This window comes from Strix uralensis, unplaced genomic scaffold, assembly GCF_047716275.1.
Source record: "Strix uralensis isolate ZFMK-TIS-50842 unplaced genomic scaffold, bStrUra1 scaffold_446, whole genome shotgun sequence".
Lineage (NCBI taxonomy): Eukaryota > Metazoa > Chordata > Aves > Strigiformes > Strigidae > Strix > Strix uralensis.
The window spans coordinates 1,280-14,263 of NW_027437040.1; the positions used below are offsets into that span (position 1 = coordinate 1,280).

Sequence of the window (12,984 nt, forward strand, 5' to 3'; positions counted from 1 at the left end):
GAGCCCCCCAGCCCCTCCCAGTATCCCCTAGTAGTTACCCCCAGTATCTCCAGTATCCCCCAGTGCCTCCCAGTATCCCTCATTATTCCCCAGAGCCCCCCAGCACCTCCCAGTGTCCCCCAGAGCCTCCCAGTATCTCCCAGTGCCGTTACCCCAAATACTCCCAGTATCCCCCAGTGCCTCCCAGTATCTCCCAGTGCCGTTACGCCAGTATCTCCCAGCACCCGTCAGCCCCGCTAGTCCCGGTTCCCCCCAGTGCCCCCCAGTCCTCCCCAGTGTCCCCCAGTCCCTCCCAGTTCCCCCCAGTTCCCCGCACCCGCCTCACCTCCTCCCCACCGCCCTCACTTCCGCCCGCTCGCGCCGTCGTCGGTGACGTCACTTCCGCTTCCGCCCGCACCCAACATGGCGGCCGCAAGGGAGGGGGGGCGAGCCGGGAGGGGGCGGGGCCAGTGTTGGGGGGCGTGATCGAGGCGGTGAGTGGGCGTGGCCAGGGCCGTGAGTGACAGGCTGGGCGCGGCGGCGCTTTGGGGCTGAAAGCGGCGGTTTTGGGGCTGCGGGGGGGAAGCGGGGGGGGGCGGACCAGAGCCAATTTCTGCAGAAATGTCCCCAAAGTCCCCGTGTGTGTGTCCCCGTGTCCCCCCCCCCGTGTCCCCCCCGTATCCTCATGCCCACTCGTGTCCCCCCCCGTGTCCCCCCCCCCCGGTGTCCTCATGTCCCCCCATGTCCCCCCCATGTCCCCATGTGACCCCCCTGTGTCCCCCATGCCCCCCCATATCCCCGCGTGTCCCCCCCCCGATGTCCTCATGCCCCCCATGTCCCCCCATGTCCCCCCGTGACCCCGCCCCGTGTCCCCCCATGCCCCCCCATATTCCCGCGTGTCCCCCCCTTGTCCCCCCCCCGGTGTCCTCATGCCCCCCATGTCCCCCCATGTCCCCATGTGACCCCCCTGTGTCCCCCACGCCCCCCCATATCCCCCGTGTCCCCCCCGTGTCCCCCCCCCCGGTGTCCTCATGTCCCCCCATGCCCCCCCATGTCCCCCCTTGTCCCCCCCCCCGTGTCCTCATGCCCCCCATGTCCCCCGTGTCCCCCCCCGCCCCCCCCCGAACACCCAGAGCCCCCCCACGACACCCCCCCCCTCACGACCCCCGTGTGTCCCTGTCACCCGTGTCCCCCCCCCGCCCCCCCGTGGGTGCTGCCGTCCCGTCTCCCAGCACCCAAAGGCCCCCCCCCTCCCCTCCCCTCCCCTCCCCCCGCCCCCCCCGTTAAGCTGATTACACCCACGCGGGGGGGGGAGGGGGGGGACGGGGATTAGGGCCCCCCCCCGCCCCCCCGCTGTGGCCACACACGGGTGCTGGTGGCCACGGGGGCACCCTGGGGGCAACCGCCGCGAGGGGACCCGGCGTCCGGGGGGGCAGCGGCCCCCCCCACCCCCACCCCGCAGCACCCCCCCACCCACCGGGGCCTGGGAACAGGTAAGGGACCCCCCCACCCCCCACCCCTCATCCCCTCGGGGGCTCCCGGACCCCTGGGTGCCCCCTATGGGGTATTGGGGTGCCCCCCCGGACCCCTGGGTGCCCCCTATGGGGTACTGGGGTGCCCCCCCCTGACCCCTGGGTGCCCCCTATGGGGTATTGGGGTGCCCCCCCCTGACCCCTGGGTGCCCCCTATGGGGTATTGGGGTGCCCCCCGGACCCCTGGGTGCCCCCTATGGGGTACTGGGGTGCCCCCCCCTGACCCCTGGGTGCCCCCTATGGGGTATTGGGGTGCCCCCCCGACCCCTGGGTGCCCCCTATGGGGTATTGGGGTGCCCCCCCCCAACCCCTGGGTGCCCCCTATGGGGTATTGGGTGCCCCCCCAACCCCTGGGTGCCCCCTATGGGGTATTGGGGTGCCCCCCCTGACCCCTGGGTGCCCCCTATGGGGTATTAGGGTGCCCCCCCCTGACCCCTGGGTGCCCCCTATGGGGTACTGGGGTGCCCCCCCCGACCCCTGGGTGCCCCCTATGGGGTATTGGGGTGCCCCCCAGACCCCTGGGTGCCCCCTATGGGGTATTAGGGTGCCCCCCCCGACCCCTGGGTGCCCCCTATGGGGTATTGGGGTGCCCCCCCGACCCCTGGGTGCCCCCTATGGGGTATTGGGGTCCCCCCCCGCTCCCCCCTTTCCCATTTCCCAGACACCCGGGGCCCTGCTGGGCTGGGGGGAGGCTGGGGGGGGTGCACACGCGTGTGCCGGGACACGTCTCCCATTTGCACACGCGTGTGTAGCAGTGACATGTGTCCCGGCACACGCGTGTGCATGTTGGGCTGTGTCCTGGGACACGCGTGTGCAGCTGTGACATGTCCCAACACACACGCGTGTGCAGCTGTGATGTGTCCCCGGCACACACGTGTGCAGCTGTGGGTTGTATCCCAGCACACGCGTGTGCAGCTGTGATGTGTCCTGACACACGCGTGTGCATATTGGGGCATGTCCTGGGACATGTGTGTGCAGCTGTGGATCATGACCCAGCACACGCGTGTGCAGCTGTGATGTGTGTCCTAGCACATGTGGGTGCATGTTGGACCGTGTCCTGGCACACACATGTGCAGGTGTGGGTTGTATCCCAGCACACGCATGTGCAGCTGTGACATGTCTCCTGGCACACGCCTGTGCATGTTGGGTTGTGTCCTGACACACGTGTGCAGCTGTGACATGTCTCCAACACACGCGTGTGCATGTTGGGCTGTGTCCTGGCACACACGTGTGCAGCTGTGACGTGTGTCCTGGCACACGCGTGTGCATGTTGGGCCGTGTCCCAGCACACACGTGTGCAGCTGTGACATGTCTCCGACACACGTATGTGCATGTTGGGCCGTGTCCCAGCACACACGTGTGCAGCTGTGATGTGTGTCCTGGCACACGCGTGTGCATGTTGGGCCGTGTCCCAGCACACACGTGTGCAGCTGTGACATGTCTCCGACACACGTATGTGCATGTTGGGCCGTGTCCCGACACACACGTGTGCAGGTGCGACACACGGGGTGACCCAGCCGCGGGGGATGAAGGTGCCAGAAATAACCCGGGGGGGGAGGGGGAGGATTAAGGCACCACCTGACCCGGCACCGTCACCCGGCACGGGGACACGGGGGGTGACACCGGGTGGGGGTGACACTGGGGGTGTGGGTGTCCCACTGGGGGGGTCCTACGGGGTGGGGGGGGGGGTGTCACAGGGTGCAGGTGACACGGGGGGTGCGGGTGTCACACTGTGTGTCACACAGGGGTGGGGGTGTCACGCGGTGGGGGTGACACTGAGTGGGGGTGACACTGGGTGTGGGTGACACTGAGTGTGGGTGACACTGAGTGGGGGTGACACAGGGTGGGGGTGACACTGAGTGTGGGTGACACTGAGTGTGGGTGACACAGGGTGGGGGTGACACTGAGTGTGGGTGACACTGAGTGGGGGTGACACAGGGTGTGGGTGACACTGAGTGTGGGTGACACAGGGTGGGGGTGACACTGAGTGTGGGTGACACAGGGTGGGGGTGACACTGAGTGTGGGTGACACTGAGTGTGGGTGACACTGGGTGTGGGTGACAGTGTGGGTGACACTGAGTGTGGGTGACACTGAGTGGGGGTGACACAGGGTGGGGGTGACACTGAGTGTGGGTGACACTGAGTGTGGGTGACACAGGGTGGGGGTGACACAGGGTGGGGGTGACACTGAGTGTGGGTGACACTGAGTGTGGGTGACACAGGGTGGGGGTGTCACGGGGTGTGGGGGTGTCTCAGGGTGGGGGTGACCCAGGATGCGGATGTCACCCCCACCTTTGCCCCCCCCTCCCCCCCCCCAGCCCCGCACGTGGCCCCATCGCCCTGCGCTGGGGGGAGGGGCGGGATAATCCCGGTTTTACCCCCCGGGGGATTAACGAGGCCGCGGGGGATGATGGGAGCAGGGGGGGGGGGGGGGGATGGGGTGTATCTGGGCCGGCTCCTCCCTCCTCTTCCGGGGACCCGTGTCCCCCCCTCACGCCCCCTCTCTCACAGGTGGTGGCCCCAGTCCCACCATGGTGACGCCCCTGGGGCCCCCCAGTGCCCCCCGTCACCTCCCGCCGTGACCCCCCCAAGGCCTGAGGAACCCCCCAACTCGTCCCCAACGGCCTCAGCCCACCCTGGACCATGAGGCCCCGCGGTGGCTTCTCCCATGGTGGCACCAACCCCGGGGACAACGTGACCTGTGGTGGCACCTTCCACGCTGGCTTTGCCCATGGTGGCATCTCCTGTGGTGGCATCTCCTGTGGTGACATCTCCTGTGGTGGCACCTTCCATGGTGACATCTCCCATGGTGACATCTCCTGTGGTGGCATCTCCTGTGGTGACATCTCCTATGGTGGCACCTTCCATGGTGACATCTCCCGTGGTGACATCTCCTGTGGTGACATCTCCTGTGGTGGCATCTCCTGTGGTGGCATCTCCCATGGTGACATCTCCCATGGTGGCATCTCCTGTGGTGGCATCTCCTGTGGTGGCATCTCCCGTGGTGACATCTCCTGTCGTGGCACCTTCCATGGTGACATCTCCCATGGTGACATCTCCTGTGGTGGCACCTTCCATGGTGGCATCTCCTGTGGTGGCATCTCCCATGGTGGCATCTCCTGTGGTGACATCTTCTGTGGTGGCACCTTCCATGGTGGCATCTCCTGTGGTGGCATCTCCCATGGTGGCATCTCCCATGATGACTTTTGCTATGGTGGCTCCTGCCATGGTGGCATCTCCTGCGGTGACACCTCCTGTGACGCTGTCGCCCACGGTGGTGGCATCTTGCGTGGTGGCAACTCCCTCAGCGTTGGCATCTCCCACACCGATGACATTTCTTGTGGTGGTGGCATCTCCCGTGACAGTATCTCTCATGGTGGTGACATCTCCTGGAAGAGTGACATCTCCGGTGGTGGTGGCATCTCCCATGACAGCGTCTCCTACAGTGGTGGCACTTCCTGTGGTGGTGGCATCTCCCGTGACGGCATGTCCCAGGCTGGTGGCATCTCCCACACCGGCAGCACATTGCACAGTGGTGGCATCACCCAGAAAAGTGACATCTCCCACGGTGGTGGCATCTCCCATGGTGGCATCTCCCATGGTGGTGGCATCTCTCCCATTGGTGGCATCTCCCACAGCCATGGTGTCACCCAAACCAGCAGCGTCTCCCACGATGGCACCTCCCATGGTGGCATCTCCCATGACAACAACCCCCACAGTGGTGACATCTCCCACGGTGGTGGCATCTCCCACAGCCACGGTGACCCCCAAACCAGCAGCATCTCCCACGATGGCACCTCCCACGGTGGCGTCTCCCAAGGTGGTGGCATCTCCCACAGCCGTGGTGCCACCCAAACCATCAGTGTCTCCCATGACGGCAACTCCCACGGTGGTGGCATCTCCTATGGTGGTGGCATCTCTCGCAGTGGTGGCATCTCCCACAGCCACGGTGACACCCAAACCAACAGCGTCTCCCACGATGACACCTCCCACATTGGTGGCATCTCCCACGGTGGTGGCACCTCCCATGGTGGTGGCATCTCCCACACCCATGGTGTCACCCAAACTTGTGGCATCTCCCATGATGGCACCTCCCACAGCGACGTCTCCCACGACGGCACCTCCCACCACGGTGGTGGCACCTCCCACACCGTCCCCTCCCACCGCGGTGCCACCTCCACCACCTTCCTCCTCCGCCTCTCCCACCACCCCCGGTGGCCTCCCCACCTCCTCCTGCTCCTCCTCCTCCTCCTCCTCCACCCACCCCCAACATGGGGGGCCACCTTCAAGGTTGGGGTGATGGGTCCTTGGACCTGTGACCCCCTCCTAGCCCAGGCTCTGCCCGAGGTGGCCTCCCGCTTGGCCGTGGCTCGTCTCAACCGTGACCCGACCCTCAACAAAGGCTACTGGTGGGACGCGGTGGTGGTGGCCGAGGCCTGTCGGACCCCCCAGGCCGTGACGGCGCTTCTCAACGCCGAGCGTTACGCCACCGCTCTGGTGGGACCCCTCAACCCGGCTACTTGCGGAGCTGCCGGGCTACTGGCAGCCGCTTGGAACAAGCCCTTGGTCTCTTGGGCTTGTTTGGGTGACGTGGAAGGGTTGGACACCTTGGTCACCCCCCTGCCGGAACCCGCCGGGGTGCTCCACGTCGTCCTTCGGTTCTTCCGTTGGGCCCACGTGGCCGTGGTCTCCGCCCCCCAGGACCTCTGGCGCGAGGTGGGGCAGGGCCTGGCGCAGGACCTGCGGGCTCGGGGGCTGCCCGTCACCGTGGTCACGGCCACCGGGACTGAGGAGGAGGAGGCCCGCGAGGCTCTGAAGAGGGTGCAGATGGCCGACGGCGTCAGGGGTAAGGGGGTGGGGTGGGGGAGGGGAGGAAGGGGGGGAGGGGGGTGTGGATGGAGGGAGGGAGATGGGAGAGGAAGGATGATGGAGATGGTGGAGATGGGTGGATGGAGATGGACATGGATGGATGGAGGAGGGGTGGTTGAAGATGGTGGACGTGGACGGATGGAGATGGAGGACATGGATGGATGGAAGAAGGATGGATGGAGATGGTGGAGATGGATGGATGGAGATGGACATGGATGGATGGAGAAAGGATGGTTGAAGATGGTGGACATGGGTGGATGGAGATGGTGGAGATGGATGGATGGAGATGGACGTGGATGGATGGAGGAAGGATGGTTGAAGATGGTCGACATGGGTGGATGGAGATGGAGGACATGCATGGATGGAAGAAGGATGGATGGAGATAGTGGAGATGGATGGAGATGGTGGACATGGGTGGGTGGAGATGGACATGGATGGATGGAAGGAAGAAGGATGATGGAAATGGTGGAGATGGTGGAGGTGGATGGATGAAGATGGACATGGATGGATGGAGGAAGGATGGTTGAAGATGGCAGACATGAGTGGGTGGAGATGGTGGAGATGGAGATGATGGAGATGGTGGATGTGGATGGATGGAGAAAGGATGATGAAGATGGGAGAGGAAGGATGGTTGGAGATGGTGGAGATGAGTGGATGAAGATGGACGTGGATGGATGGAGATGGTGGACATGGTGGGTGTGGATGGATGGAGGAAGGACGATGGAGATGGTGGAGGTGGGTGGATGGAGGAGGGATGGTTGAAGATGGTGGACATGGACAGATGGAGATGGACATGGATGGATGGAAGAAGGATGGATGGAGATGGTGAAGATGGATGGAGATGGTGGACATGGATGGATGGAGATGGACGTGGATGGATGGAGGAAGGGTGGATGAAGATGGTGGACATGGGTGGGTGGAGATGGACATGGATGGATGGAAGGAAGAAGGATGATGGAAATGGTGGAGATGGTGGAGGTGGATGGATGGAGATGGATATGGATGGACGGAGGAAGGATGGTTGAAGATGGTGGAGATGGTGGACATGGATGGATGGAGATGGAGGACATGGATGGATGGAAGAAGGATGGATGGAGATGGTGAAGATGGATGAAGATGGTGGACATGGGTGGGTGGAGATGGTGGAGATGGAGATGATGGAGATGGTGGATGTGGATGGATGGAGAAAGGATGATGAAGATGGGAGAGGAAGGATGGTTGGAGATGGTGGAGATGAGTAGATGGATGGATGGGTGGGTGGATGGATGGAGGAAAGGTGGATGAAGATGATGGCGATGGGTGGGTGGAGGGAGGCGGATGGAGATGGTGGACATGGATGGATGGAGATGGAGGAGGGGGCTGGAGGCTGGAGGTAGCGGGACGAAGGCCAGAGCTGGTGGGCCTGGGTGGGGAACGTCCCCACACCCACCAGCTGAAGGTCTGCTGGGGAGCTCCAGCAGGCCCAGGGTGGGGGTGGTGGTGGCCGGGGTGTCCCCCCCGTGACGCCCCCTCCCCCGCAGCGGTGGTGATGTGCATGCACTCGGTGCTGCTGGGTGGGGAGGAGCAGCGGGTGCTCCTGGAGGAGGCCGAGGAGCTGGGCATGGCCGACGGCACCTACGTCTTCATCCCCTACGACACCCTGACCTTCCCCCTGCCCTTCCACCACCTCCCCTACCCCGTCCTGGCCAACAACTCCAAGCTGCGCCGGGCCTACGACGCCGTCCTCACCGTCACCGTGGACTCGCCCGACGTCACCTTCCACGAGGCCCTCAGCCAGGCCAAGGAGGCCTACGAGATCCCTGCCCACATCGACCCCACGAAGGTGGGGTGGGGGGGTATCTCCAAAGGGTTGGGGGCATCTCCAGGGGGTTGAAGGCATCTCCCAGGGGATTGGGGGCATCCCAAGGGGGTTGGGACCATCTTCGGGGGGTTGGGGGCATCTTCAAGGTGGTTGGGGGCATCTCCAAGATGGTTGGAGGCATCTCCAGGGGGTTGCAGGCATCTTCAGCAGGTTGAGGGCATCTCCAGGGTGTTGGAGGAGTCTCCAAGGGGTTGGGGGCACCTCAAGGTGTTTTGAGGCATTTCTAGGGGGTTGGAGGCATCTCCAGGGGATTAGAGGCATCTCCAGGGGGTTGGGGGCATCTCCAAGGGGGTTGGAGGCATCTCTAGGGGGTTGGAGGCATCTCCAAGGGGGTTGGGGGCATCTCTAGGGGGTTGGGGGCATCTCCAGGGGGTTGGAGGCATCTCCAAGGGGGTTGGAGGCATCTCCAGGGGGTTGGGGGCATCTCCAAGGGGGTTGGAGGCATCTCCAAGGGGGTTGGGGGCATCTCCAAGGGGCTGGAGGCATCTCCACAGGGTTGGGGGCAACTCCAAGGGGGTTGGGGGCATCTCAAGGGGGTTGGAGGCAACTTGAGGGGGTTGGGGGCATCTCCAGGGGGTTGGGGGCATCTCCCAGGGGTTGGGGCCACCTCTATGGGGTGATGGACACATCTGTGGGGCGGGAATAGGAGCCATCAGGCTGACGGGTTGGCCGTGGGGTGGGGCAGCTGGTGGAGAGCGTGGCCCAATGGGTGAAGGTGATTGTGGCTTGTGGGGGTTGGAGGGAGATGGTCACGGGCCAGTGGGAGCGGGGTGGGGGTGGTGGTAGCCAACGGGAGTTGGGCGGAGTCATCGGTAGCCAACGGGCGTTGGGTGAAAGTAGACGTTGAGTAGAGATGACCATGGCCAACAGCCTTGGGTGGAGGTAGCCACGGCCAACAGGCTTGAGTGGAGGTGGCCACGGCCACGGTGTTGACCTGGGGGTGTCCTCGTCATCCCCCCCCCCACTTTTCTCACCCGCCCCCCCCCCAGGTCCACCCCCTCTTCGCCACCATCTACAACTCCATCCGCTTCCTGGCCACAGCGGTGGAAGCCACGCGGCAAACGGGCCGGTGGGTGATGGGCACCAGCGTGGCCGCCCACGCCCGCGCCTTCCACCTGGAGGGCTTCTGCCAGCCATTGGCCGTCACCGAGGGCGGGGCCGTCACCGTCCCCTACGTGGTCCTGGACACGGACGGCAACGGCGACCAGTTGTGGCCGGTCTACGGGCTAGAGCCGGGCACGCGGGTGTTGAGCTACCGTGGCCACAGCGTCCACTGGCCCCGCGGGTCCAGCCCCGGCACCGATGCCGGGTGCTGGTTTGACTCGGGGTCCATCTGCAACGGGGGTGAGTGGGCGTGGCCGTGGTCCCTTCCCCACCTCGGTTCGGTGGTCTGGCTACCCCCACGGGTGACCAGGTGGCCCCATGTGGGCACCTGAGCTGTCTGGCCAGGTGGCCCATTCACCCACGCAACCACTATGGGTGGGTGGGCATCTACAGAGACCGTGGTGGGCTTCCATGACCATAAGTAGTCACGGGTGGCCATGGGTGACTGGAGGTGGCCATGGTTGACCAGAGGTGGCCACCAGTGATCATGGTGGGCCTCTATGACCATAAGCAGTCACTGGAGATGGCCATGGCTGACCAGAGGTGGCCACAAATGTCCATGGTGGGCATCCATGACCATAAGCAGTCACAGGTGGCCATGGCTGAGTGGAGGTGGCCACAGGTGACCAGAGGTGGCCATGGGTGACCTTGATGGGCATCCCTGACCGCACGCAGTCACAGGTGGCCATGACTGACTGGAGGTGGCCACGGGTGACCTAGGTAGTCATCCATGGCCATAAGCAGTCACAGGTGGACATAGGTGACTGGAGGTGGCCATGGGTGACCATAGGTGGCCATGGGTGACCATGGTGGGCATGGGTGAACAGAGGTGGCCACGGGTGACTTTGGTGGACATTCATGGCCATAAGCTGTCACAGGTGGCCATGGCTGACTGAGGTGGCCATGGCTGACTGGAGGTGGCCATGGGTGACCTTGGTGGGCATCTGTGACCACAAGCCATCATAGGTGGCCATGACTGACTGGAGGTGGCCACAGGTGACCATGGTGGTCATCCATGACCATAAGCAGTCACAGGTGGACATAGGTGACTGGAGGTGGCCATGGGTGACCAGAGGTGGCCATGGCTGACCATAGGTGGCCATGGGTGACCATGGTGGGCATCCATGACCACAAGCAGCCACAGGTGGCCATGGCTGACTGGAAGTGGCCACGGATGACCTTGGTGGGCATCCATGACCACAAGCCATCATAGGTGGCCATGGCTGACCATAGGTGGCCATCCATGACCACAAGCCATCATAGGTGGCCACGGGTGACCATGGGTGGCCATCGGTGACCACAGATTCCTGGGTAGCCATGGGTGACCACGGGAGGCCCCGGGGTGGCTCCTCTGGGCCACGCCCACCCCTTGACCCCCTCCTCTCTCCGGCCCAGGGGTAGACGCCACCTTCCTCCTCCTCATGTTCCTCCTCATCTCCGCCCTCGCCGCGGCGGGCGCCGCCCTCGCCTGCTTCATCAGGTGGGTGCCCCCCCACCCTCCATGGGGTGCTGGAGGGGTGCAGGGGGGACCTCAGGGTGCTACAGGGTCCCTGGGGGGTGGTGGGGGGGGGTGGGGGGCACCTCAGCAGCTTCCGTGGCCCCTCCCTGCAGGCGCCGCATCCAGCAGGCCCAGCTGATGAAGGGCCCCAACAAGATCATCCTCACCATGGAGGACTTGACCTTCATCAACACCCAGAGCAGCAGACAGGTGAGGGGTGGGGGCAGGGGACACTTCTGAGGTGGCCACAGGGGCTACGGGGGCTCGGTGGCCCCAGAGGTGGCCCAGAAAGGAGATGTCGTGGCCTGAAGGCTGCGCCGTGGGCAGTCTTGGTCTGGGGAGGAGAACAGTGGGCTGGTGGGACCCCATGGGTGACGTGTCCTCATGGGCTGAGGTGGGTCCCCATGAGTGATGTGTCCCCATGGGTGATGGGTCCCCATGGGTGATGTGTCCTCATGGGTCAGGTGTCCTCATGGCCTGAGGTTTGTCCCCATGGGTGACGTGTTCCCATGGGTGACATGTCCTCATGGGTGACATGTCCTCATGGCCTGAGGTTTGTCCCCATGGGTGACGTGTTCCCATGGGTGACGTGTCCTCATGGGTGACGTGTCCTCATGGCCTGAGGTGTGTCCCCATGGGTGACGTGTCCCTGTGGCCTGAGGTGTGTCCCCATAGGTGACATGTCCCCATGGGTGACGTGTCCTCATGTGTGATGGGTCCCCATGGGTGATGTGTCCTCATGGGTGACGTGTCCTCATGGGTGACATGTCCCCATGGGTGACGTGTCCTTATGGGTGATGTGTCCTCATGGGTGACATGTCCTCATGGCCTGAGGTGTGTCCCCATGGGTGATGTGTCCCCATGGGTGAGGTGTCCTCATGGGTGATGTGTCCTCATGGGTGACGTGTCCTCATGGCCTGAGGTGTGTCCCCATGGGTGACGTGTCCCTGTGGCCTGAGGTGTGTCCCCATAGGTGACATGTCCCCATGGGTGATGTGTCCCCATGTGTGATGGGTCCCCATGGGTGACGCGTCCTTATGGGTGATGTGTCCTCATGGGTGATGGGTCCCTATGGGTGATGGGTCCCAATGGGTGACGTGTCCTCATGGGTCAGATGTCCTCATGGCCTGAGGTGTGTCCCCATGGGTGACATGTCTTCATGGATGACATGTCCCCACGGGTGAAGTGTCCCTGTGGCCTGAGGTGTGTCCCCATAGGTGACATGTCCCCATGGGTGACGTGTCCTCATGTGTGATGGGTCCCCATGGGTGATGTGTCCTCATGGGTGATGTGTCCTCATGGGTGACATGTCCTCATGGCCTGAGGTGTGTCCCCATAGGTGATGTGTCCCCATGGGTGACATGTCCCCACAGCCTGAGGTGTGTCCCCATGGGTGACATGTCCCCATGGCCTGAGGTCTCCCCCAGTGCCAGGTTCTGCCTGGGGAGAAGCTCCACCAGCTGGCGTGTCCCCATGGTTGACATGTCCCCATGGCTGATGGATCCCCATGGTGACATGTCCCCTGGGGTGCCACACCCCCATGGGTGCCCCCCCCCCGCCCTGTCCCCGCGCCGCAGGTGGAGGGCAGCCGTACCAGCCTGGCCGGCCGCAGCGGGGGGGACACCAAGAGCATCAAGAGCGTCACCGCGGGCCCCGACAACACCAACGTGGCCGTTATGGAGGTAAGATGGCCCCATGTGTGTCCCCCCCACCCCAAAATGTGTGTCCCCACCCTGTCCCCCCTCCCCATTTTTCCCTCCCCGTCACCCCAAAACCCACACCCCCACCTCCGGGGGCGACAAGGCCGGGCCACCCTCCTCCACCACTAGTTTTGGGGGGCGGGGGGGTGAGGTGGTTTCACCCCAACGCCCCACCCCCCCCACTCCACATCCCGGCTGGATGATTGACAGCTCCAAGGCCATGATTGACAGCTGCCTCCCGCCCTTTCCCGTAGGGAAATGACAACTCGAAGGGCAACAGCCACCTCCCCCTCCTCCTCCTTTTGTTTAACCAGCAGAGCCTTGTCGCCTCCGTGCAGGTAAGTTGGAAGCACCAAAAAACCCACCGTTTCACCCCAAAATTGGTCCTCTTGCTCTACCCCATCCTGCACACCTCCCCCACCACCCTGTGTGTCCCCCCCA

The 12,984-nt window shown here is 64.1% G+C and overlaps 1 protein-coding gene across 1 annotated transcript in view; it reads left to right on the forward strand.

The window, feature by feature from the left end:
• The first annotated feature begins 4,051 nt into the window (after positions 1–4,051).
• LOC141938939 (retinal guanylyl cyclase 1-like) overlaps positions 4,052–12,984 on the forward strand; it is a 28,336-nt gene continuing 19,403 nt past the window's right edge. Inside the window, exons 1-7 of the mRNA XM_074857968.1 lie at positions 4,052–6,357; positions 7,901–8,202; positions 9,231–9,585; positions 10,741–10,825; positions 10,957–11,053; positions 12,421–12,525; positions 12,798–12,881. Of these exons, the coding sequence (XP_074714069.1) occupies positions 4,155–6,357; positions 7,901–8,202; positions 9,231–9,585; positions 10,741–10,825; positions 10,957–11,053; positions 12,421–12,525; positions 12,798–12,881 (3,231 nt within the window). The 5' untranslated portion in view covers positions 4,052–4,154. The remainder of the gene's footprint in view (positions 6,358–7,900; positions 8,203–9,230; positions 9,586–10,740; positions 10,826–10,956; positions 11,054–12,420; positions 12,526–12,797; positions 12,882–12,984) is intronic.